This window comes from Pan paniscus, chromosome 21 (assembly GCF_029289425.2).
Source record: "Pan paniscus chromosome 21, NHGRI_mPanPan1-v2.0_pri, whole genome shotgun sequence".
NCBI classification, from domain to species: Eukaryota; Metazoa; Chordata; class Mammalia; order Primates; family Hominidae; genus Pan; species Pan paniscus.
The window spans coordinates 758,292-784,601 of NC_073270.2; the positions used below are offsets into that span (position 1 = coordinate 758,292).

Here is a 26,310-nt window from a genome sequence, read left to right on the forward strand (position 1 = left end):
TTGGGAGGCCGAGGCGGGTGGATCATGAGGTTAGAAGATCGAGACCAGCCTGGCCAACAAGGTTAAACCCCGTCTCTACTAAAAATAAAAAAAAAAAAAAAATTTAGCCGGGTGTGGTGGCGTGTGCCTGTAGTCCCAGCTATTCAGGAGGCTGAGGCAGGACAATCACTTGAACCCAGGAGGTGGAGGTTGCAATGAGCCGAGATTGCACCACTGCACTCCAGCCTGGGTGACAGAGTGTGAATCTGTCTCAAAAAAAAAAAAGCGGGGGGGGGGCTCGAGCATGAATTCACTCTTTAAGCCCAAATGATGGTTTGGGGAACAGGCAGTAGAGATTATTCATGAAGGACCATCTTCTTTTTTGGTACATACTACTTTGTGAGGAAAAGCATGTAGCTTTGATAGAGGAGAAAGGACAAATATGTTGTTTCTACGCTCTCCTCTCAGACCTCAGCCTGAATGCTAATACATGTGTGGTCACCAACATAAACAGTTAACTCACACTTGTACAGAATAATCCTGCTGAAGGGACTGTAGGAGAAAAACTAATCTCACCCTATTTATTTGACACAGGAGGCCATGGAAGTCCACAATCTCCCTTTCTAAAATGATACAGTGGCCTGGCATGGTGGCTCACACCTGTAATCCCAATAATTTGGGAGGCTGAGGCAGGTGAATTGCTTGAGCCCAAAAGTTCAAGACCAGCCTGGGCAACATGGGGAGACCTTGTCTCTAAAAATAATACAAAAATTAGCCAGGTATGGTGGCATGCACCTGTAGTCCCAGCTACTCGGGAAGCTGAAGAGGGAGGATGGTTAGAGCTTGGGAAGTTCAGGCTACAGCAAGCTGTGATCATGCCACTGCACTCTAGCCTGGGTGACAGAGTGAGACCCTGTCTTAAAAGTAAAAAAAAAAAAAAAAAAAAAAAAGACACAGCAAGTTACCTACACAGCCAGTATGAGAGGTCAGCTCTTCTGACTTCTAGGCCTTCCACTACCTACATCATATTTTTATATCTGCAGGGTCCCAGAAACACTTGGATTGCATTGTTTTGGTGCTTTTGAGAATTAAAAGAAAGTGATTAAGAAGCCAAGTGCTAAGACAGGTAAATGATATATTATTTGAACGAGGAGAAAACTACCTAGAAACGTATTTTGTAATGACTACTTTTGCTTTGGCTCAGATCTCTTGTCTACAACTTACTTTCATAGTTATGGGAATGACTTCGAGTTCATTAACCTTTGATGCACTAAGATAACTAAGAGCATAAATACGGAAGCTGATTTTAAAAAGCAGGTCTTTTCAATATGAGAGATGAATGTTCTATAAATCATGGGGCAGGCAGTTAAATTCCACTGTTATAGTTTTGTTTGTATTTGCTCAGAGACAGTTATATATTTTTAGAGTATCTGTAAGTCATTTGTCTGGAATTTTCTCTCTCCTCTTCCCTCTCTAGAAGAAAATAGTAATTAAAAAAAGAAAACACTAATCTATGTCTCAAATGAAAACAATCCAACTGATTTACAGGAAGAATAAACTTTTTTTTTTACCAACATTTTTGTTATAACAGAAACTCATTTCCTCTTTTTTATTTTATAAAAGAAAATATTAAATGCATTAAACTCATACTATCAGGAATTTAAAAATACAGAACACCTCTGGTCACTATCAGGTTCCAATTCCATCAAAACCAAGATATTGTCTCTCAAATCCTAGAAAAATGTTCGTGACCTTTTAGGAGAAAAAACAAAGAGGCAGACTATGTATGATTCAAATTTTATTACAAAAATATATGTTTCTAAAATACAGACGTGCAAGCATGGACATCTGTAAATACCAAACACACGCGGGCTACCACAGGAGTGCGCCAGGGAGGCTTTAACTCTTTTATTATATGCTCTTCTGAACTTTTAATTTCTTTTTCCTTTTTCTTTTCTTTTTTTGAGACAGGGTCTCACTCTGTCACCCAGGCTAGAGTGGGTGACAATCATGGCTCACTGCAGCCTCCACCTCTCGGGCTCCAGTGATCTTCCCACCTCAGCCTCCTGAGTAGCTGGGACTACAGGCGTCTGCCATCACGCCTGGCAAATTTTTGTATTTTTAGTAAAGACGGGGTTTTACCATATTGCCCAGGATGGTCTCGAACTCCTGGGCTCGAGCACTCTGCCAGCCTCAGCTCTCAGAATGCTATAATTACAGGTGTGAGCCACCATGCACAATCTCCCCCCACCACCCCCACCCCCAGACAAGGTCTCATTCTGTCACCCAGGCTGGAGTGTAGTGGTGTGATCACAGCTCACTGCAGCCTCAAATCAACCTCCTGGGCTCAAGAGATCATCCTACCTCAGTTTCCTGAGTAGCTGAGGCTACAGGCACAGGATAACATGACCAGATAATTTAAAAAAATTTTTCTGTAGAGACAAGGTCTCACTACGTTGCCTATGCTTGAACTATTACTTTATGATGCATGCTCTAGTTGTAATTTTAAGAAATTAAATATAGTGTTAAGCATTATGATGCTGCTAAAAATAACACTTTTTTGCATACTGAAAAGTGACACCATCATCAAATCTTCAACTCTAGGAGAAATGAACAGAATTCTATGGATTGGCCACTAATATACTTCGTTTTGAGCTTTGACACGGATTCTGAATGACTCTGGACTGAACATTTATCAATTTTGCGTTTCCCATTGTTATCTATTTACTTCTTTATATTGATACAATGGTTAGTTGGAGAGGTATAATAATTGGGTAGGGGCATCACCCAGAATAATGAAGATAAAAATTTAGGTTGAAAACAAAAGACCACTTGTACAATTTCTGTGTGGCATCATTTGTTCTAGATCTACATTTCTATTTCTGGAAATACTCTAACCATAACAACAACGTCAGCCAACTTTCATTGAGCATTTATACTCTGTGCTTTACTCCTATTGACTCACTGAATCTTCATTACAACCCTGTGAAGGAACAAAGACAATCTGTTCTAGTGACAGAGAAAGAATGTGAACCCACACTGTCTAGCTTCAGAGCCCAAACTGAACAACTTCCTTAAATTAGAATACTGTGTTAGGTTCATATAAGTGATCATTTATATGCTCTTTTTGGTAGGTGTCAGACCCAAATTCCCTACTGTTTTATTTGGGAAAAACAAACATTGAGATGAATACCCTTCTATACTCCAGTATATCTTTTGGTCCAGAAATACATTCTAGACTGTGGTGAGTGCTATTCTCTATGGTATGGTGTGCACAGGAATGCACAGTGCACCCTGAGCCACCTGGATTCTCAAAGCTTCTAAGTGTTGAGCATCTCCACTTTATCAAGTTGCTTTAATTTTCAGTCCACATGACAAATGCCAGATAACAAAAATGGAATACTCTGCGTTCATTTCCTAACCTAATTAATTCCTCATTAGAACGTGAAACAAAATGGTGAAAACACAAATATGATGTGCATTACAGAAATACTTAAAATTTGTTCTTGTGTGCTCTGAGAGGGGCTGCCATTGTGACTAAATAAGTGCTGTTAACGATATTTATTGTTTTGTTCACAAGTGCTGTAGGTCTTCTGTATTTTAGCTGATTAATTAGGTGTTTGTTAGCAGGGTTGGATCTAACCAGTGATGTGTGGCATGTCAGTGTGACTGGAAATAGATGAAAAAACACTGTCACACAGCCAGACCAAACTTGCTCCCTGGTCTCCGTGCTCAGAGGGTCAGCAAATTACTTCAGTGTTACAGCTGAATATTTTTGGCAAGAATGTGAAATAGAAACCCCAGTTTGGGGAGGAGGGAGGAAGGCTGGGAACAAAATGCTTTTATAATGGATGATCCACTGTGCCATCTGTGTCTGAAGGTATTTAAGAATTTTATTTTGACTTCATCTGACATCATGATTTTTAAAAGGATGTCAAAGCAGACATGGCATGAGTTCTTGCAGACTCTGTTTGAGTCCACAGATCATTTTAATCCTGTTTATTCTAAAATGACTTCCCTGTATGTTTATTAGACTCTTTGGATTCTAAAAGGCCAAAACCCCACACATGAGCTGTCATATTCATTTTTTTCTTCCACAACAAACTAACTGTCCTATAGCACAGATACTGAAAACTAACAATAATTCAGGTTTGAAAGTGGAAACCTAGGAAGATATAAAAATAATCTATTTCAGTCTATTTTAATCATTGCCCCATCAGACACTAATAGAAAGACTGGAATTTCTGTGGATGGCTTAAGTCTGTATTACACATTTTCATGTAAAATTAATCTAATGCACACTCTTTCCCAGGTCACACTGATTCATGAGAATTGGAGAGCCAGCAACGGAAGCCAGGCAGTGTGCTCCTAAGCTGAGGATGATGTTATACACTGTGAGAGGCAGTGCACATGGGCACAAGCAAAATCAGGTTGGTAAGGCTCACAGGGAATGACTGTAAGCCATAAAATCATCCAGGGTGGCTTTCTGATTATTAGCTTCAATTTCAAGAAGGAAGAGTGAGCAGGAATCCCAATGAATACGAGAAAGAATAAGACAGACAAAAATGTAAGCGCCTATCGGGCCAGGTGTGGTGGCTCATGTCTGTAATCCCAGCACTTTGGGAGGCCGAGGTGGGTAGATCACCTGAGGTCAGGAGTTCAAGATCAGCCTGACCAATGTGGTGAAACCCTATCTCTACTAAAATACAAAAAAGTGGCTGGGCATAGTGGTGGGCACCTGTAGTCCCAGCTACTCAGGAGGTTGAGACACAAGAATCGCTTGTACCTGGGAGGCAGAGGTTGCAGTGAGCCGAGATGGCACCACCACCCTCCAGCCTGGGTGACAGAGCGACTCTGTCTCAAAAAAAAAAAAAAAAAAGAGTGGGAAAAGACTCCCTTCTCTCCAAGTTTGACCACCTCATCTCAAACAGCCCTCACCCTGACCACTACCACTTGCTGTTCCCATAACCGGAGTTAATTTCTTCACAGTATTTATCACCTCCTGACATATTATAGATCTACTGTCTATATCCTGCACCCTACCTAGAATGTAAGCACCGCAGGGACAGGGGCTCTGTTCTGTTTTGTTCACATTATCTTCACAGCCTATAGCTTGAGACAGAGTAGGAATCCAAGTAATAATAATTTTTACTTCGTATTTTTTTAGAAATGGAGGTCTCACTATGTTGCCCAGGCTGGCCTCAAATTTCTGGGCTCTAGCAATCCTCCCGCCTCAGCCTCTAGAGTAGCTGGGACTACAGATGTGTACCATTGCACCTGGCTCAAATTCAATAATTATTTGCTGAATTAAAGAATGAATTAATGGAGTCTCTCCTCTCATAAACGTTTTAACTGAAAACATTTTATGCCACTATTTCAATTGCTAATATACTGGTAATAGTGGGTACAAACAGGGTAGGATTTTTTAAAGGCAGTTCTATAAATAATGAGCAAGTAAATAACTGAAAGACAAAGAATAAAGCATCTTACCAAACTAGCAGCCCCAGAAGACAACCTCTAGGCCAGCCAACACCAGTTTACTTTTCTGCCAGCGTTAGTCCTCAGCCAGAGGCCAGTGAGGCTACCAGATAATAAGAATCAGCAGAGGTGCTTATAGATTTTGATTCTTAGTTTTCATTCTACAGATTACCACTCTAAAACTTTCTCCATTTCTCCTCCAAAAATGGTTCCAGCAGTTAAAAAATAATCCTTAGCTTCTGGAAAGACATTTTCCCCCATCCTTCCTCATTCCCGGGTCCTCAGGGTACCACCTACCTGTGATTTTACCCAGACTGGTTTTCTGGAAGTCAGGGTTCCTCAGCTCTTCAGTGCTTGCAGATTTCATGACAGAGTTGATAGACGACAGGGTGCTGATGAGCTGAGAGTTGAGGGAGCCAATCTGTGAGTGAGGCTCCCCAAAAGCTTCTGCCAGTTCACTATAGTTCTCAGCCAGCAGTGTCTGCTGTTCTGCCAGCAGCTTCTGGATGCGCTCAATGTAGTGATCCAGGCCGGTCATCATTCCAGGTGGAGCTTGAGGCTGGGGGTTCTCCAGAGATTCCCCTACAGGGTCATCCCCAACCCCCACGCTCCTTCTGCTGGCTGTCAGCCCCACAGTCAACGGTGGTGGCCCACAAGCTATGGTCCTCATTTTCAGACCAACCAGATAGTTGTCGTTAATATTTATCTGCCCCACACCTGACTCTTTGGTCTTCACAGCTGATGGCCTGTCAAACCCAGAATGGCCAGAAAGCAACGTTCCAACACCAATGGACCGCGTCTTGGTGGAGGAGGTGATGTCCTTGACACGGCCTTCTCCTACAGCTACTGTCCGCGTCTCCACAGTCTGGGTGCTGGTCTGCTTGTCCCAAGTGCTTAGACAAGTGTTGCTGCAGGACTCTATGAGGGTGGCCGTCTCGGTGTTGGTGAACTGGTGCACCTGTTCCAAATCCGTGCTAGTGTCCTGGTCTGCAGTACGAGGCACTGCCATGACGGCAGCTTCCACCTGGCTAACAGCCTCAGTGTTCACGCCCCGGGAGGCGCACTCCTTTGGAGAGCAGACGGTCACGTCAACAGAACAATCTCCACAACCGATAGACCGCACTTCTTTGAGATTCAAGTTTGTCTTGAGGAGTGTGAGGTCGTTCACAGACTCCTCTGTGTTGCTGCCTGTTTCGCAGACGCTGACTTCCACACTCACACTCTTGTCACACATTTCCACAGACCTCCCAGCACATCGGTCATGCATTTCCACCCTCTCCTTAACAATCCACCAATTGATAGGCAGCTCAGGCCCTACGACTTTATTCTTACATTCGGGCTGGCAGGAGATGCCTACACTGTTTGTTTCCACGGAGGTCCCAACACACGTGTCCACCAGGTCCATGTGACTGCCGACCATTTGGTCTCTGGTCTGCACCACTGCCTCCACCACCTTACTGAAAACAAGCGGCTGGGCCATCGTGGCTTTGTCAACCTTTTTCCTCGATCCAGCAGCCTGCAGCTCTTGTTTTAGTTTAGTCATCTCCCGGTCATGGGTGGTTTCTCTAAGCTGTACTTCTAGGCGATAGATCTTTTCCTTCAAGGCTTCTATGGTCTGCTGTTGCAGCTCAATTTCTTTGTCAGTTTCAGTCATCACTCCAAGCATGGCCTCTGTCACGCTGACCCCACAATTTCTCATCTCAACAAGTGTCTCTACAGCTGCATCCTTACAGGACCTGGAGCCTCTGTGGTACACGACGATGTCGTTCATGTTCTCCTCGGCACCCACAGCCACAGACTGGCACTCTCCATTCTCCCTGAGCTCTCAGGAGGCCTCACAGCTGCTGTCCTGGATCTTCTGCTCCAGGGCTTGCATGTCTGCTGTAAGCTGCCGGAACTCCTTTATCCTCTGCGTGCTCTGTTCTACGGTCTCCATTTCTTCCTCCTCATAGTCAATGTATAATTCCCCGCCACTTCTTCGGGCCCGGGAGAGCTGTTCCAGCTGGGAGGCTTTCCCCGCACTGTAGGACCGCTTCCTCACACCACAGACATTGTTCTGGGATGCAGCCCTTTGGTTTTTCAGCTGTGAGACCAACTGCCTTTTCTCTTCTTGCAAGACAGAGATCTTTACCTGGAGCACAGGGATGGTTCACACCTGCTCCTCCAGCTCCTTCAGGCGTTTCAGAGCAATGGCCATCTGCTCGCGGATGTGCTGCAGGTGCATGGGGCTCACGTTGGTCACTGGGGTGGAGATCCCTGAGCTCAGGGGGCTGTGGCGGATGGAGCTCCCCATGGAGGAAGTGGTGGGAGCAGCTGGGGCATAGCTACCATAATCCCCATTACCTTGGTATCCATTCTGAAGCTGGTGCATGGCAGGATTGTGGTTTCCAGAACCCACAAAAGAAGGGAGGGAGCTTGTGGAGCCCATGCCTCCAAAACTGGCCAGCCTGGGCCTTCTGAACTCACCCGGTGTCATCTGCATGGTGGCTCTCTCCTGTTCCAGTCTTCTCCGGGTCTCCATCAGTGTCTTGGTGACATGAAGGTTATGCTTTGGGAGTTGTGGTGAGGGAGGTGGCAGCTGTCGATTTTCTGGGATGGTAAGAAAAGGGAGTGAGGTCTCCAGAGGGGGAGGTGGCTTTGAGATTGGAGTTGATGTAACTTGACTTCTGGCTATGAGGAAGTTGGGGCACTGCTTGTTGTCATCACTGTTGGAGGATGAGAGGGATTCAGTGGAAGTCCATATACCTTGCTGACTAGATGTGGTCCTGGGTTCTGGGCATGGCACGGATGGCTTCCGCCTCTTCTAGATGTTCAGTCTTTTGATGGTATTTCCCTTCTGTATGTCATCCACATATTTGAGGAAATCTAAGTCTAGTTGATAACCATAGGGGGTCTCCACAAAGTAAGGGTCTTTCTGTTCCTTGTCCTGGTCTCCATTGAGAATATCACCTGCTTTTCCTAGAAGAGGGAGAAAAGAATATTATAATGACATGCAATACACCTAATGGTAAAAACTAATATTTGTGTTTGTTGCAGTACAGCAAGCTGGTATGATTTTAAGGGTTGACACACCTATGTTTTGAACCTGGATCTACAACAGCTGGGTAAGCAAGTTTGTTTTGTTTTTTTTTGAGACAAGTCATTCTGTCACCCAGGCTGGAGCTGCAATGGCATGATCTCGGTTCACTGCAGCCTCCGTCTCCTGAGATCAAGCAATTCTCCTACCTCAGCCTCCTGAATTGCTGGGATTACAGGGGTGCACCACCACGCCTGGCTAATTTTTACACTTTTAGTAGAGACAGGGTTTCACCATGTTGGCCAGGCTGGTCTCGAACTCCTGACCTTAGGTGATCCACCCAACCTGGCCTCCCAAAGTGCTGGGATTACAGGCGTGAGCCACTGTGCCCGGCTTGGGTAAGCAAGTTAATAAACCTCTCTTAACTTCAGTTTCTCCCTGAGTAAAAATGGAGATGCAAATATTTAACTCATAGGCTTAAAAACAATGTAATGAGATAATGATTGTATTATTTTTTAAAATTGTATCTTAGATTCAGGGAGTATGTGTGCAGGCTTGTTACAAGGATATATTGTGTAATGATGAGCTTTGAGCTTCTAGTGTACACATCACCCAAATAGTGAACACCGTACTCAATAGGTAATTTTTCAACCCTCACTCCCCTCTTTCCCCACTTTTGTAGTCTAAAATGTCTACTATTTCCATCTTTTTCCATCTTTATGTCCATCAGTACTCAGAGATAATGATTAATGAGACAAGCACATAGTAAGTCCTTACTAAATATTTTTAAAAGAATTCATTATAGAAGACACGAAAGGCTGGGCATGGTGCTCACTCCTGTAATCCTAGCACTTTGGGAGGCCAAGGCGGGTGGATCACCTGAGGTCAAGAGTTTGAGACCAGCCTGGCCAACATGTGGTAAAACCTCGTCTCTACTAAAAATAAAAAATTGGCTGGGCATGGTGGCAGGCACCTGTAATCCCAGTTACTTGGGAGGCTGAGGCAGGAGAATTGCTTGAATCCAGGAGGTGGAGGTTGCAGTGAGGCGAGGTCACACCATTGCATTCTAGCCTGGGCAATAGAGCAAAAACTCTGTCTCAAAAAAAAAAAAAAGACATGAAAGCATTGTCCAGTAGATAATTTCATTGGTCATCTACAGTCTCTTGGAATATAGACAGCAGACATTAAGATTCCTGTTTTTCAAAGTGTTATGTGAGGCACACAAAAAAACTAAAAGTCAGTAGCAGACAGACAAAGTCAGCAGCATAACCAGGAGGCCTGGGATGAGATGTCCCTGCTGCTGTCTTTTGCAGACTGGGCTGCCTTTCTAAATGGAGGTCAAGGGCACTCAGCTCCTGACTACCTCCATGGGCTTACAATTTGCCTTGGCACCTCCCTGGCTGAGAAAGCTGGGGCATGGGATATTTAGTGATTAACTCTGGCAGCATGAGTAGAAGCACACAGAGGAAAGACTTCAACTCTATGTTGTGTTTTCCACTTCTCAGTTTCTCTCCTCATTTAAAAACCAAACCAAACCCTGTCTTAACTGTAGGAAAAGTTTTCTCCGTGTTGACTTCTTTTGGACAAAACATTCCCTATCCCAGGAACACCTTGTTTTGTATTGTCATGAGTTCAAACAGATGCAAAGAATGAAGATAAGGGCAAAACCTATATACTCCAACCACTGGATCATGTGGCACTCAGTAAATACTACTTAAGGCTAAACCAGACATTTAAAAGAGGAAACACAAGAACCTTTCAAAGCGCAGACCTTGTCGCTGACCTGGGCTATGCATTTCAAACTTAAAAGCAAGGTCATTTTTATTTTTTTAAATTGTAGGATCAGGTCATGTGTTGTTTTCCCAGAGCCACGCTAATAAGCTGTGCATGTTTAGAGCGATGGAAAGAACTCAAAAGCAATGAGTGAAAATGTAAGCCATCAGTCTCCTTGCCCTCTCCTGAGTATACAAACCCACTTCACTGCTGTCCAGTTTGAAGTAACTTCCAGCAAACCTGGTTGCTGTCTGCCCTCCCAACCCCCAGCACTGCCGAACATTTACACCCGACAGTGAGAATGCTACGAAGAACACTTCTGCTTCCATCTGCCCGCTTTCTTCCCAAATGTTGGAAAGAAAGTACAAAAATAAGATTGCCAAGCAGAGGAATAAAAAGGACATATATTCCTTACGTGCCAATTTAAAACAATATTAAATTGCTCTAGCTGTTCGATTCTAACACGTGTGGGGAGTGAATTCTCTGTGAAAGAAGTGCCCAGCAGCAGTCATGCTCCAGCCTAAGAATGGGAGGGCTGGTCGGGAGTGCTGTGCCTGGAAACTTGTGCTCGTGTTAATAGCACGTAGCTGTCCTTCTCTCTTTCCCTTTTAACTTTCATCTGCACATGGAGAAGCTGATCACTCAAAATATGCAGCCAGACCTGTTTCCAGTACTGTCTGAAATTCCATTAACAAAGGGAAACTGCAGCTTGGGTGTCAGGCAGGCGGATCTGGCCCTCCCGGGATGTGTGTGTGAGCCGGCGAGTCTAAGCTGGACTCCTGTAGACCTGTGGGGTCGCTGCGGTGGAGTAAAGTGGCCGAGCAGCGCACAGCCTTCCCGGCCGGCCCCCCTCGCCCAGGCCCCCCTGGAATTCGGCCAGCGGTGACCGCCCCACGCCACTCGCAGCTCACCTACCAGGTGGCGCCCGCTGCGCTCCCTGCCAGCCCGCGCTGCACCGCACGCCAGCTCGCTCCCAGCTCACCCGGACCCAGCCTCAGACGTCCTCGATCCTCACCCCATAAGGAAAAGTTGCAACATTCGTGTAAACTTGGCCGGCCACGCACAAATGCCATAGGCTGAGTTTTCACCAATGAAGTCTCCCTCCGGCCGCAGTGACACCGCCCCCACCACACTCAGCTGTTCCGCATTCCCTGTTTTCTTAATGAAAACAGGAAACCGGTATCTTCTGAAAATGTGTGTTCTTCACTCCCGTTTTGCCAGTGGATTTTTAAATAAAGCTAGCACTTCAAGCATCTCTACAGAGAGGCTCTGTTTTTCCTATACTAGTCACTTCTTCATGAAAGAGTCTGTGTCCTCCTGCTCAGCCCTGGGTCACCTGAGGAGGTGCAGAGGCACAATCAGCCCCACTGTTCTCTGTGGGTTCTCAGGATCCCGGCAGCACTCACTGGTTTCAGAGCCCTGCCTGACTCTTCTCAGCCCTGGGCTTATGACACGTGGCAAGTAGTTATCCTTTATCATTAATTTCAACTGAGCCTTTGCCACTGATGAAAGCTTCTTCTTAAAAAATGAAAGAAAAACAAACCTTTTTCCAGATACAAAAGTAGTACATGCTTGTAAAACATTAAAAAAAAAAAAGAAAAAAGCCACGTACAGATAATTTAAAGAACGTAAAAAAAAGGGCACTCAGATCTTACCATCAAGTGACAAGCGTTAATATTTTGGTGTAACTCCTACTTTTTCTATGTATTTCTTAACTTAGCTACTTTTCCCACTTAAGGATTTTCAGTAGGAAAGATGAAGTGACTCAACATCAGTATTTAAAACACAACAAAACTTATCACAGTTTTTACCAAAACCTAACTGGTCCATCTTTAGTTATTTCTTTAGTTCACCTTGTAGAAATCACAAAAAGCCTGTATCAGGTTGAATTACCCCCAAATGAACTTTGGACTTCTGGGAATCAGGAGAGGTTAGAATTTAACTAAGTTAGGCTTGCTTATTTCCTAATACTGCTCAAACCAGGCTACCCAAAGGACTTGTAATTCAAGTTTCATTCTCCAGCAAGTAAAAAAGTAAGATGTGTTTTCAAGGTGTCATTTTCACAAACAATTGTCCATGGTAAAAATTATTCTACAATAAAACTACCCGGTGTCATTATTTTTTTAATATCCTGTTTTCTAGTGTATGTTTACATACATCAACATAAATTAGGCACTTATGAGTCTCTGATTTATTTCCCAACTTTAACAAGACCAAAACACTTTTTTGTCTTTTGTACCAGACTATAAGCACCCAGAGAGCAAAAAATTTAATTAAAAAAAAATTTTTTTGGAGAGCACGCTGGCTCACGCCTGTAATCCCAGCACTTTGGGAGACCGAGGAGGGTGGATCACTTGAAGATCAGGAGCTCGAGACCAACCTGGCCAACATGGTGAAACCCCATCTCTACTAAAAATATAAAAAATTACCCAAGCATAGTGGCGGGCATCTGTAATCCCAGCTACTTGGGAGGCTGAGGCAGGAGAATCGCTTGAACCTGGGAGGTGAAGGTTGCAGTGAGCCAAGATCACACACATTGCACTCCAGCCTGGGCAACAAGAGCAAAACCTCATCTCCGCCCCCACCCCCCCAGAAAAATATACATTTTTTTTTTCATTGCTTCCTCTCCCAACCACACACCAATTATCAACATGCTGGGAAGAAAGGAGATGTTTGACAACGTTTACTGAAGGAATAAATAACTGAATATACAGTATAACATAATAAACTTGCTAGAGTGCAGTGGCGCCATCTTGGCTCACTGCAACCTCCACCTCCCTGGTTCAAGGGATTCTCCTGCCTCGTCCTCCCGAGGAGCTGGGATTACAGGCGTGTGCCACCACGCCCAGCTAATTTTTGTATTTTTAGTAGAGATGGGGTTTCACTATGTTGGCCAGGCTGGTCTCAAACTCCTGACCTCAGGTAATCTGCCTGCCTCGGCCTCCCAAAGTGCTGGGATTACAGCTGTGAGCCACTGTGCCTGGCCAACAGTACAAGATAATAAACTTTGAAAAACATCTTGATGCTCTGAAGACAGAAGTTGTTCGTTAAATATTAGTGTTAAGGACATTTCTTCCATGATACTGTTTCAGTTGTTATCTTTAGGTTGTGGAATTATAGATGATTTTTATTCTTTATATTTTATAATTTTTACAACACATGGGTATTGCTCTTTTTTTTTTGAGACAGGGTCCGACTCTGTTGCCCAGGCTGGAGTGCAGTGGTGCGATCATGGCTCACTACAGTCTCTATCTCCTGGGCTCAAGTGATCCTCCCGCCTCAGCTTCCTGAGTAGCTGGGAACTATAGGTATGTAGCACCACGCCTGGCTAATTTTAATTTTTTAAAATTATTTTTAATAGAGATGAGGTCTTGCTATTTTGCTCAGGCTGGTCTTGAACTCCTGGCCTCAAGCAATCCTCCCACCTCAGCCTCTCAACATGCTGGGATTACAGGTATAAGCCACTATACCTGGCCTGGGCATTTGTCTTAAAATATATTACAAGAAGTCACTGTTTGGAAGGCGAATGGAATTGACTGCAATAAACTGAGAAAGTTCACTTGGGAGGTGAATGAATGGGGGTGGCCATGGCAAAGACAGCTTGATGTTCTTTAGTATGCATTATCCCCTCCTTCCACACTAATAGGGGCAAATACAAGTCTGTAAGCAGAAGTGTCATGTAGTATACCCCAGGAACCTGCATTAAAAAACAGAAATAATCCTTTCACCTATGTTCTTCTTTGTGCCTTCCTCCATCCTGCTGCCTGGAATGCAGATGTGATGACTAGGACACTAGTGTAACTTTGAAACATGAGTTCATATCTAGGGGTGGAGGAACGATGTACTAGAAGGAACTTGGGCCTCAAAGGACTTTGTGGATCAGAGCTACTATAACATTTCTGAAAAGCCTACCTCTATACTTTTAAGTGAAAAAGATACAAAGGTCTATTTTGTTTTAGCTATCGTTTGTTTTGGGTCTTGTTTACTTGGAGTTACACTGAATTCTAACAGGTACTATAGTTCTTCCCCCTTCCCCTCTCAAAAATTAAGACTAGATCTTAAAAAGGAGAAAGATGCTAAATTATTAACTGGAAAAGCGTTACAATAAAACTTAAATTATTAATTCAGGATCAAGAGGAAGTATAAAAACAACAGTTTTGGCCGGGCACAGTGGCTCACGCCTGTAATCCCAGCACTTTGGGAGGCCGAGGTGGGCAGATTGCCTGAGGTCAGGAGTTCAAGACCAGTCTGTCCAACATGGTGAAACCAGGTCTCTACTAAAAATGCAAAAAATTTAGCTGGGCATGGTGGTGTGCACCTGTAATCCCAGCTATTCAGGAGGCTGAGGTAGGGGAATTGCTTGAACCAGAGAGGTGGAGGTTGTAGTGTGTCAAGATCACGCCACTGCATTCCAGACTGGGTGACAGAGCAAGACTCCGTCTCAAAAAAAAAAAAGCAGTTTTAAAAAAAAAAATCTACCTGGGTTATAAAGAGACTCTTAACTAAGCCTTTTTGGACTAACAGAACTATGCCTGCTTTTGCACAGTCAAAATTGCACTGGCTATATCTGCAACTGAAATCCTGAGAGTAATAGCTTCCAACTAAACATTCTGGAATCGGAGGGCTGTCCCTGGTGTTTACAAGAATTTTTTGAATGTCTGGAAATCCAGTGGTGGAGACTGCTCCTGGCACCACCTCTACCTTCATTATATAAACATTTATTGAAAGCTTAATTGGCTATAGGAAATGGTCCTATTCAGTGGAAGGAGTAAGAGGAAAAATTTATAAGAAATAAAATGAGATATAGTCTAGCTGAGAGATGACTACCAAACACCCTTAACATAACACTGATTGAGATCAGTGACAAAGGCATAGATCAACAATGCAGGCCATGAGTGGAGGCTCATGCCTGTAATCCTAGCACTTTGGGAGGCCAGGGTGGGCAGTTCACTTGAGATCAGGAGTTCGAGACCAGCCTGGCTAACATGGTGAAACCCTGTCTCTACTAAAAATACAAAAATTAGCTGGGTGTGGTGGCACATGCCTGTAAACCCAGCTACTTGGGAGGCTGAGGCAGGAGAATCGCTTGAACCTGGGAGGCGGAGGCTACAGTGAACCGAGATTGCACCACCGCATTCCAGCCTGGGCAACAGAGAGAGACTCCGTCTGAAAAAACCCCAAACAACAACAACTCCGCCCCCACTCCAAAAAACCAAAACACAATGCAGTATGAAATTATGTAAACTAGTGATCAAAACAGAACTGAGTTAGCCAGAGATGAGTTCTGAAGACAAGGTAAATGACAAGAGTAAAAAGGTGAAGAGCCAGGGCAGAACCTGTTGGTGCTGCTGAAGGAATGCCAAGGTTAGACAAGGGGAAGAAGATGAGTACAGGAGAGGCCACCAATCTCACATCCTGGAGCAGGGCAAGTTTTTCCACTGAAACTAGGGGCTAAAAAGCATCAACAAAGATCGTCTTGACAATTGTGTGTGCGTGAGACTGACGTAGGGAAAGAGGCTAAATTCAATAGGACCAGTTCAAATGTTATAATACCCAGGGGGAAGTGCAGACCAAATAAAACATTTATTCACACATTCGACTTACATTATAATTGATATTGATAATAAAGGCACATGAATTAATATCTACTTTCTGTCTCTGTCTCTCTTTCTCTATCTCTCTAGTTTTCTGTGGATCTTCACTTACTATTTACCATGCACTGTTCTAGGAGCTGGGGACACCAAACAAAATGGACAAAGTCTCTGCTCTCACAAGGCTCACAGTCTAGTGGGGATGGGGTGCATAGAAAAGTCATTAAAGGCAGAAGTGAAGCAAACAGCTACATGACAGCTGGCATTGCCAGAATGTATACCAGTGTCTCAAGGTAAGTGGATGGCCTGCTAACTAACACTGGGCTCCATGTTGTCTCAGGTTGGCATCATCTCTGAGCCAACTCACTCCTAGACACCAAGGGGCACAGAGTCCATTTCCTCCCTCTCGCTCCCAACTAAGTTTGCACAGTCTGCAATTTGGGGTAACCAAACACCAATGCAACCGCATCAATTAGAGAAAACTCTCCAAGTTCAGACCAAATTCCTACGTGTTCAGAGAAAAGGTGAAATCAACAAACTGATGGCAAGTCTGCTCCTTATTTATATATTTATCTCCTATAAAACTTAGTGCTCTGTGAGAGGGGCCCAATTTACTGCCTCAAGAACAGTGCGAAATTTGCTTGCAATTCTTCTGCATTAACAAAGTGAAATGGAGTTATGGATATTTCAAAAATCATTTCATCTAGATTCATAAAGTACTATATGATTTTAACTTTTAATGAAACTAAACTTGCTGTCCAAATAATACATGGTTTTGAAAGACATAAAAATTAACGTACTCACCAGGAAGAAGATTAGATCGCAGGAAACTAGTTGAGTACTAACCTGCTTGCAGTGATTCTCAACTGGAGGTAATTTTTCTTTTAAACCAACCAAACGAGGCGTGGAGTTGATTTTGCCCCCGCAAAGGGACATTTGGCAATGCCTGAAGATATTTATCGTTGTCACTGCTTGGGGTGCTACCCGAATCTAGTGTGTAGAGGCCAGAGCTGCTGCACACATTTTGCCATGCACAAGACAGGCCCTCCTTCCCCCAACAAAGAATTATCTAGCTCATAACGTCAGTAGCGCTGAGGCTGAGAAAGCCTGTGCTGGGGACAGCGAGAAGAATAAAAATTCACAGATAGCAACTGAAATTTTGGCCATATAATCTGTATTCTTCCATTGGGCATGGAGGCTCATGCCTGTAATCCCAGCACTTTGGGAGGCCAAGGCGGGTGGATCACCTGAGGTGGGGAGTTCGAGACCAGGCTGACCAACATGGAGAAACCCCACCTCTACTAAAAATACAAAATTAGCCCAGCATGGTGGTGCATGCCTGTAATCTCAGGTACTTGCGAGGCTGAGGCAGGAAAATTGCTTGAATCTGTGAGGCAGAGGTTGTGGTGAGCCAAGATGATGACATTGCACTCCAGCCTGGGCAAGACTGAAACTCCATTTCGGAAAAAAAAAAAAAAAATCTGTAGTCTTCAAGTCTTTCATTTCCTTTTGGGGCCAATAACACTATGCTCAAGTGCTCAAGTGATAAAAAACGCCACTTTTGAGTAAAGAAAAGCATTCAATACTTTCTACATACTCTACCACAATGAGCCATTCTTTAATATGAGCAAAAAGCACTGGGGTGAAATAATGTGTCCTGTGGACTTTAAAATGGAGGAGACTTTGATATTATTACTTTATCTATTAATTAGGACACACTGACTTCTTTGTTCTGATTTCACTGCTGCACACTCTAGGCCCAGTTACTGACTGACGGTGCTGTGAAAAATAATTACGCCCCTGTGCCACAACTTTCACACACTATGTGTTTTTCTTCGCCAGATACCACACCTGACTGTTGAAACTGAAGAACTTTGCTAATTCCCATTAATGTTATTGTCCCCTCTCACATGAAGCATGAAGATTTTGCTTGAAGAGCTGAGTCAGTCCTAGAGAAGTACATAATTATCACAGATTTCCACATTTAAAAGCCCCAGAGTGTAAGCATCCTGCTGTTCAAAGCAGTCAAAAAGATCCCACGTCAGCAGGAAAGCAAACCAGTAGGATGAACTCAGGAAGAGAGGCAAGTTCTCATGAAGCTAATTACTCAGAGTATGAGAGTAATTAAGTTAGCACATCAACTTTTCCAGGAGTGGAAAGTGTTCTAAGAAGACAGCGAAGTACAACAGCGTCCTTCTGAACGGGTTTAGCAGGTGGCATCTCCTGATGACACTGTTAGCATTAAGCTCTTTGAGACCCAGCAGCTTCGCTACCTGTATCAAATTTGTGTGAGGAACACCATTTGTTAGAGAACACACAATAAAAAGGGTAGCAGTATGAGTGTTCCTCCTTCTGGTTTAAAGGAAATGTATAACAGACGAGATTTTCTTTTGCTCTTGCATTTACCAAAGAGTTGTTTTTAAGCCTGCTCTTTTCCCTCCCAGATAAAACCCATTCATTCAGTCATTCAAATGATGGGCACCTGCCAAGTGCTAGGCTTTTTCTAAGAAGCCTGAAATCCTTCTCCTCACAGAGTTTATACTGCCTACTGCAATTCACCAATACCTCTTCAGGTTACAGGTAGGTAGGTAGGTAAGTATGTATTCATTCATTCTTTTAGAGACAGGGTCTTGCTCTGTCACTCAGGCTGGAGTGTAGCGGCACGATCACAGCTCACTGCAGCCTTGAACTCCCCAGCTCAAGAGATCCTCCTGCCTCAGCCTCTCTAGTAGCTAGGACTACAGATGTGTGTGACCAAACCCGGCTAATTTTTAAATTTTTTATAGAGATGGGGTCCCACTATGTTGCCCAGGCTAGTACAGCTGTTTTAAAAAGCTACCTAAACACTTCATGCAAATAAAATTGTAACATTAAAGAAAGCAAAAGTATATGCCAGAAGTTCCTAAGAAATATCAGGTCAGTTGACACATATGTAGCATAACTGCAATTTTACAGGCTTGGTTTGTTTATATGATTAAGTTAGAATGTGGTCTTGCTTCCTGTACTCCTAACTCTTCCTAACTCCTTTTGGCTTCTCCCCACAAATCTTTGGATTTCCTCTCACAGATAATCTTATCTGGACTTTTTTAACAGACATTAACCTGCACACTACTCCTACATCTTCCACTGTCTCCCATCACTACCCTTCTCCATACCAGCTCCATCTTCCACATCTACCTGTTCCCACACTCTGTAAAGAGAATGCTGATGTAAGGAAGATGCAGTTGTTACACTGAAAGATGGATGTATTCTTTCATTCAGCAAATATTTATTAAGTGCCTGCAATAGGCCAAACACTGCTAGGTGCTAAGCACAACAGACACAGAGCCTGTCTGGGTAGAACTTATGAAGTATAGGAGGAGACAGACAAGTGATCACATCAATAACAACTGTATTAAGTGTTGTGAAAGTAAAATGCAGGCGTTATGTTGGAACAGAGCAGGGACCCTGCCTAGGCTACGGGTAGGGAGGGTTCTTCAAGGGAGCGGTAGCTAAGGAGTCCACCGGGCAGTGTGGTGGGGATGTGTGGAGGGATGGCAGAAATTCTAGGCAGAGGAAAGAGCATATGCAAAACCTGCCACTTTTAAGAACTGGGAAGGGGACTTTGCAAAGACTGCAGTGAGGCAGAAAGGGGACAGACAGAGCCCTAATTCCACAGGACCCTGGGGATCAAGTTTTTGCATCATAGATGCATTGGTAAGCTATTGAAGGGTTTTAAACAAGGGAGTGAAATGATCAGATTTGCATTTTAATAAGATTGCTCTGGCTAGATGCTGGAGATTAAAATGCATTCTCCATTAGGGTTTCCATGGATTATTCAAGTCCCCATGAATTTCTGTCTAGGTATAACAGATTCCTTTGCACCATATGAATTTTATCTACCCAATTAGATAGTAAGTGGTAATAGTAAGGTAAGTTCTGGTGGTATTCAACAACTAGAACTTTGACACTGTCTGCATTTGGGCTAGCCAGCCTGTAGCCTTAACTCTGTCTGCCCCTAATACTTAGGAGGAAACTGAGAAGGCCTGACAAATTCCAGCTACTCTGGGCTGAGCTGGAGACCGGGATCAGGTCTCTGGGTTTGTCTTCTAGGGCTCTGTTACGTCATTCTGCTATTAAAGAAGAAAATTTTTTCTTTAAACCAATGGATGACTCACCGCAGAGAAAAGTGATGGGATTCCTTTTCTGAAGGTCATTAAAGTATGAGAAATCTAACCTGGGAAGGACGGATATGGCATGAGTGAGGGCAGGAAGAAACAGGAGACAACATTTTAGGGAATCCAGGTTCTGATTTAGCATGTTGAGATGCAGAACACAGACTTGCCCTGTGTTTGAAACTCTAGGATGGGAAGAGCAAGGACTGAAAACGCCTGTGAGGCTAAGACAACACCAACCCTGGCAGCCAGCAAGCGTCTCTGGAGGCAGGAGAGAAAGGCGGGCAGCACGCTGTTTCCAGCTTTGTGTACCTCTCCACCCGCATCTGACCAGGGCCTGAATTGGACAACAGGGAAAGCTAAAGGTAGAAGATAGGCCTGGGGAACTTAATAGACTCTGAAAACGCAAAACTTCCACCCACCAGATGGTCTCTGACAAGCTGAATTTCAGGTTGGCTTGCCTCTAGGGTCCCGAGTGTTACTGTTGGCCTGCCTACCACAGATCTTGTTGCAGGTGACCCATACTGTCTGAGATAAATACATATCTAGAACTCAGGTAACACCCTCCGCCTACCAGTTATTAGTCTCAATCGTCAGCACACATCAGATTGGCTATTTAATGCCAGTGTCAAGGGTCTATTTGATTCAAACTCTTTTGAACCCCCACTAGCCAAATCTAGGATAATTTGAGCATTAAAATAATATAATTAATGACAGTAACAAGTTACAATCCAGAGAACAGGTATCTCCTTGTGAGTCCATCATGCTATAATAAATATGTAGGAATACCAACTAATATATACAAGGAATTATGTCAACAGAAAATCACCATGGACCAACTATTAGAACAGTGGCGGATTCAGGTAGGAATCACTAGCTAAGGCTACTGGGTAGAGATTTCCTACTAAAGACTAAGATACTGATGTGGTCTCAGAATATCTCACCAGAAAATATTCCTGGCAACGTCTACAACTTCTCAATTACTATCCTTGCAAAGTGATGTGCCAGGACCTCCATTTTAAAGAATAAAGCCTAAAAGCTCTTTTCTGTGGCATGAAATGTCAATCATAAAAAAAAAATGGTGACTCTATGATGAGAAAGCTGACAAATAACCACCTCGACCAGGTGATCAAAGTTGACATCATGTATCTGCATGGGGAAGAGCAGAGCATCACTTTTGCACTGTCCTGCCAAGAAGGCATGGCCTGGACCCTGCCTGAAACACATTCTACAGAATGTCAGGCCTCTCTTTTTAAAACCATCATGGCCATGAAAAAAAGGTAAAAATGAGAACTTTTCAGATGGTAGGAGGCCAAAAAGACATGACAACTGCATTGCTACACACAGACACACACACACACACACACACAGATGGAACAAATATGGTAAAATGTTAACCACTGGGAAAGCTGAGTCTGGGTGAGGAAGACATGAGAGCTCTTTTTATGTACGATTAAAATTATTTAAAAATAAATTTTATTTCTGTCTTTCCTTTCTTCATCTGTGCATCAATGTCCTTAGGGTGCACGAGTGCAGTCAGCCTGCCACTAGGGAGCACAGCCCAGACTCTGCGGTTACTCATACTGCAAATATGCAGCCTGTTTTCAGGGGCAGATGGCTTTGCTTTCCTGTATTACATATTATTTGAGAAATTTTACATGTGTTTCAGGTATTCCTGGAAACGTCTACAACTTCTCAATCACTATCCTTGCAAAGTGATGTGCCAGGAGCTCCACTTTAAAGAAGAAAGCCTAAAAGCTCTTTTCTGTGGCACGAAATGTCAACAATTTAGCCCCAATCCAGCACCTCCCAGGTTCCTCCCCACCCCAAACCTCAACATACTGAGAAATTTTCAAGCTTATCTATCTTTGCTCATTCTATCCCCTCTACCCAGCACACCCTTCCCCACACTCTCCCATCTGTCAAAATCAGCTGCATTGTCCTAAAGGGCCCACATACCTCATTTTTGTAAAGCCCTACTTACCCTCAACTGCTCTGTCCTGGGAAGAACTGGTCCCCTCCTTCCCTCTTTTTTCCTAAGTCACTTTGCCTGTATATGCGGAACTGTGTTACAGTTAGCAAGCACATGCCTGTGTTTCTCTACCAGACTCTAAGTGTCTACGGGAGGCAGAAGTCAAGCAGTTTTTTTTGTTTTTTTTTTTTTTTTGAGATGGAGTCTCGCTCTGTCGCCCAGGCTGGAGTGCAGTGGCTCAATCTCGGCTCACTGCAAGCTCCGCCTCCCGGGTTCACGCCATTCTCCTGCCTCAGCCTCCCGAGTAGCTGGGACTACAGGCGCCCACCACCACGCCCGGCTAATGTTTTGTATTTTTAGTAGAGACGGCGTTTCACCGTGTTAGCCAGGATGGTCTCGATCTCCTGGCCTCGTGAGCTGGGCTTCCCAAAGTGCTGGGATTACAGGCGCGAGCCACCGCGCCCGGCCCTCAAGCAGTATTTATGTTTGTATTCCTCAGTACTTGGCGCTTGGTACATGGCCCTCTTAGTATCTGCTGAAGTGTAAAGCCCCACATCTAGGCATCTACTGATGAATAAGTGTAACAGAGGAAGAGATGTAGTGATTTGAAGCAGGCACTCTGGGGCCAGACTGCTTGGGTTTGAATCCTGGCTCTGCTGCTTTGCAGCTGTCGGCAAATTAGACTATATTCCAATTGTTTGAGAAAATAATAGTACCTGCATCAGTGTGTTGTCACTTAGAACAATGTGTGGGTTCTATTGTCACTACTAGTGGTACTGGATCACCCTCTGTTGTCTGGAGAAGAACACAACCCTGGCCCCCCAGAGAGGATCCAGAACCCTTCCTCCTCCATACCCTGCCCCCACCCCCATGAAGTCAGGGTTTAAGGTATTTGTGATACTTGTTCAAGACCAAGTAAGTCTGCTAAAATCTTGAGTTCTACATTGGTTTCTTCTTCTTAAGAGTGTATGAAGGAGATGCCAGCAGGGAGCTGTAGGGGATGTGTGTGTGCGCACGCACTGCTTGGGCAGAGTGGTATGTACTAGTTAGATAAGGGGGAGTCCCAGTCCAGCACAGGAAGGAAATAAAAGCAAAAGCAGACAAACACCCCCCAACTTTTAAAGCATATTATGGCCAGGTTAAAATATCTCCATCTCACAACAGGAGGACAAAGGTGAGTGCTGATTATTCTGCACACTCATTCTGCAGCTCTCCCAAAGTCCTCAGGGCACAGTGCTCTCTAACACACTGTGCAAAGACGGTGATCTAAACCACCCCGAGCACCTCCATGGCAGTCGTCCTGAATGGCCTGCCTAGGCTGGGGGAAGATATACTTTTGTTTTCATAAAACAAGAACAGGAACTATGATCACTTCCTAGTTCATGGATGAGCAATGGGCAAGAGAGCCCTGGAATCGTACAATGCAGTGATGTGATTCATCCCCTTAAAATGAGGGGGGTCAGTGGAACTCTGATTTCCAAAGTTGCTTCCAGGCTATGAGTAACTGTCGACTATACTTGATACAAAATTTCTTAACATGGCATGAAGAAAAATGAATCACAGCAGGTGTCAGACCAGATGAGCTCAGGCAGACAGAGCCTGCCGTCTTCCCCTCTGCACGTCCCACTCAGCAGCACCTTTCCAGCTGCATCCTAACTGGCATGACCTAACAATCCCCAGTGCAGTGTCCCTCCTGGGTATTGCCAATTCTACTCTGGGCATGAGTTAAGAGGCCAGAAGCCAGGCTGCACGTAAGAGTGAGGGGAAGACAGCGGAAAGGGTTACTATTCCCAGTAGTGGAACGGCCTGTCTTAATAAAGGGCACATTGTGCTAGAGAGGCATGTGATGGTAACAGGGGCCTTGCGGTTTATACAGTGGCCCTCTTCTCCAGTGTTCAGTGCCAACCACAAGATGCAGCAACTCTTTACCCCAAATCTGTCTCAAAACAGCCAAAATGCCATGGGCTCCTAAGTGCAACCCCAACTATGCTGCTCTCTAATGTCCACTGTCTCATTTTAAAAGTTATTGCTGAAATACAGCCCAAATCAATCACGCATGCACAGAAGAGAATGAGCTTGGACTGTTATTTTCCAAACTTTCTTCAAAAGTAACATGCTGTTCTAAGCGTAAAAAGGAAATGTGCCAGTTCAGAGAGTAATTCTGTGAAAAGCAGAAAAGGAACACTGGCTAACTTAGGGATAAAACAGGCTTTTCTAACAAAACATTACAGTTTTTTGGCCAGGGGGAGGTGGGGTGGTAGTGGAAAACTAGTATTTGTATGAATCCCTGTCCTTATTTTGTTTTATAGTGTGTTTATACAAGAAGCCAGCTTTAATGAATATTGAGCAACTCCCTATTGGAAAAACAGAGCTGAAAACAAATACCCAAAGATGGATTTAGCAACAAAAAAGGAAATTATTGAATTGAACTAAACCTTAAACTCAAAAACTCAAATCTTAGCATATATATATGTACAACCATTCACTCCTGCAACAATGACATCTTTATGTTAAAGCCATAGGTAAAGCTGAAATTTTCACTGGACCAAAAATCAAGTACTGGGTTATTCTTTCTAGCTTGAAGTAAAAGCAAATCTTTTTCACAACACACAGAGCTCGAGTTTATATTTCACCAACCCCCACGCAAACATCATGCTCTCCTCCTCTCTTTCTTTTGTGGGCATTCTTACTTACCCACCCAGAAACAAAATAACTGTGATTTTCAGCGAGCAGGAAGCCAGGTCTCAGGCAAACTTCCCTCAGCATTAAAGGGACTCCACACATTAGCAGGCAAAGAGCCCAGGAGCTGTTGCAGAGAATTTATTTATACCCATTTGGAATTTCCTGACGAACTAACAGCCTGCTGGCCACGGGGTTTAATTCCAGGACTCCTGGCGTCAGTGAGACAGCAAAAATTACCAACAAACCAAACTGCTAGCAATATCTTAAAAAAGAGGCAAAGCCCTCTCTCATCTTCCTTCTGATTTTTCAAACTATCCTCATACTCTTCAGGCATATGAAATGCTGACTTAGAAATGCAGCTGTAAGCCTGTTAATTCTAGGAAGAAATCAGAAAGGCAGCAAATGTTTCCTCATTGTTTGTGCTGACTTACTCCCTCTTTCCCCAACCCTCCACTGCAGAGAAAGGCTCTCTGTTACAATTTGAGCTACAGCACAGCAGCTGGCTTGTGAAGGAAATGATTGAGTTTTATGCTGAACCGAGGCTGGAGTGGAGGCAAGTGGTTCCTTTTTGGTTTCTTCTTATTTAATGCAACATACAATTAGAAGGCTAAAAACAATCACCATTTGTAAACCATAGGCCCAAGCCTCCTTCCCTTTCTCTGTACCCTCATACTCTTAAACATTTTATTAATAACATCTTCGAGCAACCTTTGTTTTTGTTTCAAAAAGTTAGTAAGAATGGTATGTTCCCCAATGATTTAAATTCATTACCTCAAAAAAATAAAAAAAGTTCTTTTTTGAGATAGTGTATCACTCTGTCACTTAGGCTGGAGTACAGCGGTGCAATCACAGCTCATTGTAGCCTCAACCTCCTGGGCTCATGTGATCCTCCCACCTCAGCCTCCAGAGTAGCACGACACCATGCTCAGCTAATTTCTGTATTTTTCTTGTAGCGATGGGGTCTTACTATGTTGCCCAGGTTGGGCTCGAATGCCTGAGCTCAAGAAGTCCTCCAGCTGTGGCTTCCCAAAGTGCTGGGATTACAGGCATGAACCACCACACATGGCCCAGAATTTTTTTTTTTTTCAAAAGCAGAAGAAAACATTTCTGTCAAAAGTAAATGATAACATAAACCTCAAGAGAATTTTTAGTGTTACGGGTATGTTCTAAAACTGGCTTGTGGATATACAACTGTCCACATATACTAAAACTTATCAAACCATACACTTCAAATGGGTGAATTCTATGGTATGTAAAACAGCTCAATAAAGTTTAAAGTAAAAAAAAAAAAAAGGAAGAAAAAATCTAACCCAAATCTCTTACTAATGGAGGCCTTGTTGGCTAAAGTAATATGAAATTATTTGGATCTGCTGTTTCAAAATACCCGGCACTTGAAGCTTTGTTTTTAGTTTGTTATTTTTTAATCTGTTGGTTTATTTGGTATAAACCAAGCCCAAATAAGTGCCATGGTCTTATAGAGTTTAATCTTTGTGTCTTCACACAGGAAAGTATGTGTCTCAAAGATAATCACCTTTAAGGTCTCCCATCAGTAACTGTGGTCACCAGTAGGAGACGAGACAGAAGGAAAGTAAATGGAATAAGGCAGGGCATGTGCAGGCACCAAGATGAGCCAAACTAGGCAGGTCCAGTGAATTCTTATAAAAC

General features: G+C 43.7%; 2 protein-coding genes across 4 annotated transcripts in view; both read right to left on the minus strand.

Annotated features, from left to right (window-relative positions):
* Window positions 1-7,229, minus strand: part of LOC117978543 (KN motif and ankyrin repeat domain-containing protein 1-like) — a 33,986-nt gene extending 26,757 nt beyond the window's left edge. For all 3 annotated transcript variants that reach the window (XM_063601012.1, XM_063601011.1, XM_063601010.1), the window contains exon 1: window positions 5,755-7,229. In XM_063601012.1, coding sequence (XP_063457082.1) covers window positions 5,755-7,228 — 1,474 coding nt within the window. In that variant the 5' untranslated portion in view covers window position 7,229. The remainder of the gene's footprint in view (window positions 1-5,754) is intronic.
* Window positions 7,230-7,606: 377 nt separating this feature from the next.
* On the minus strand, window positions 7,607-8,259 carry LOC134729689 (KN motif and ankyrin repeat domain-containing protein 1-like). The gene has a single exon (XM_063601015.1). It carries the CDS (start codon window positions 7,976-7,978, stop codon window positions 7,607-7,609), a length of 372 nt encoding a protein of 123 aa, XP_063457085.1. The 5' UTR covers window positions 7,979-8,259.
* Window positions 8,260-26,310: the final 18,051 nt, after the last annotated feature.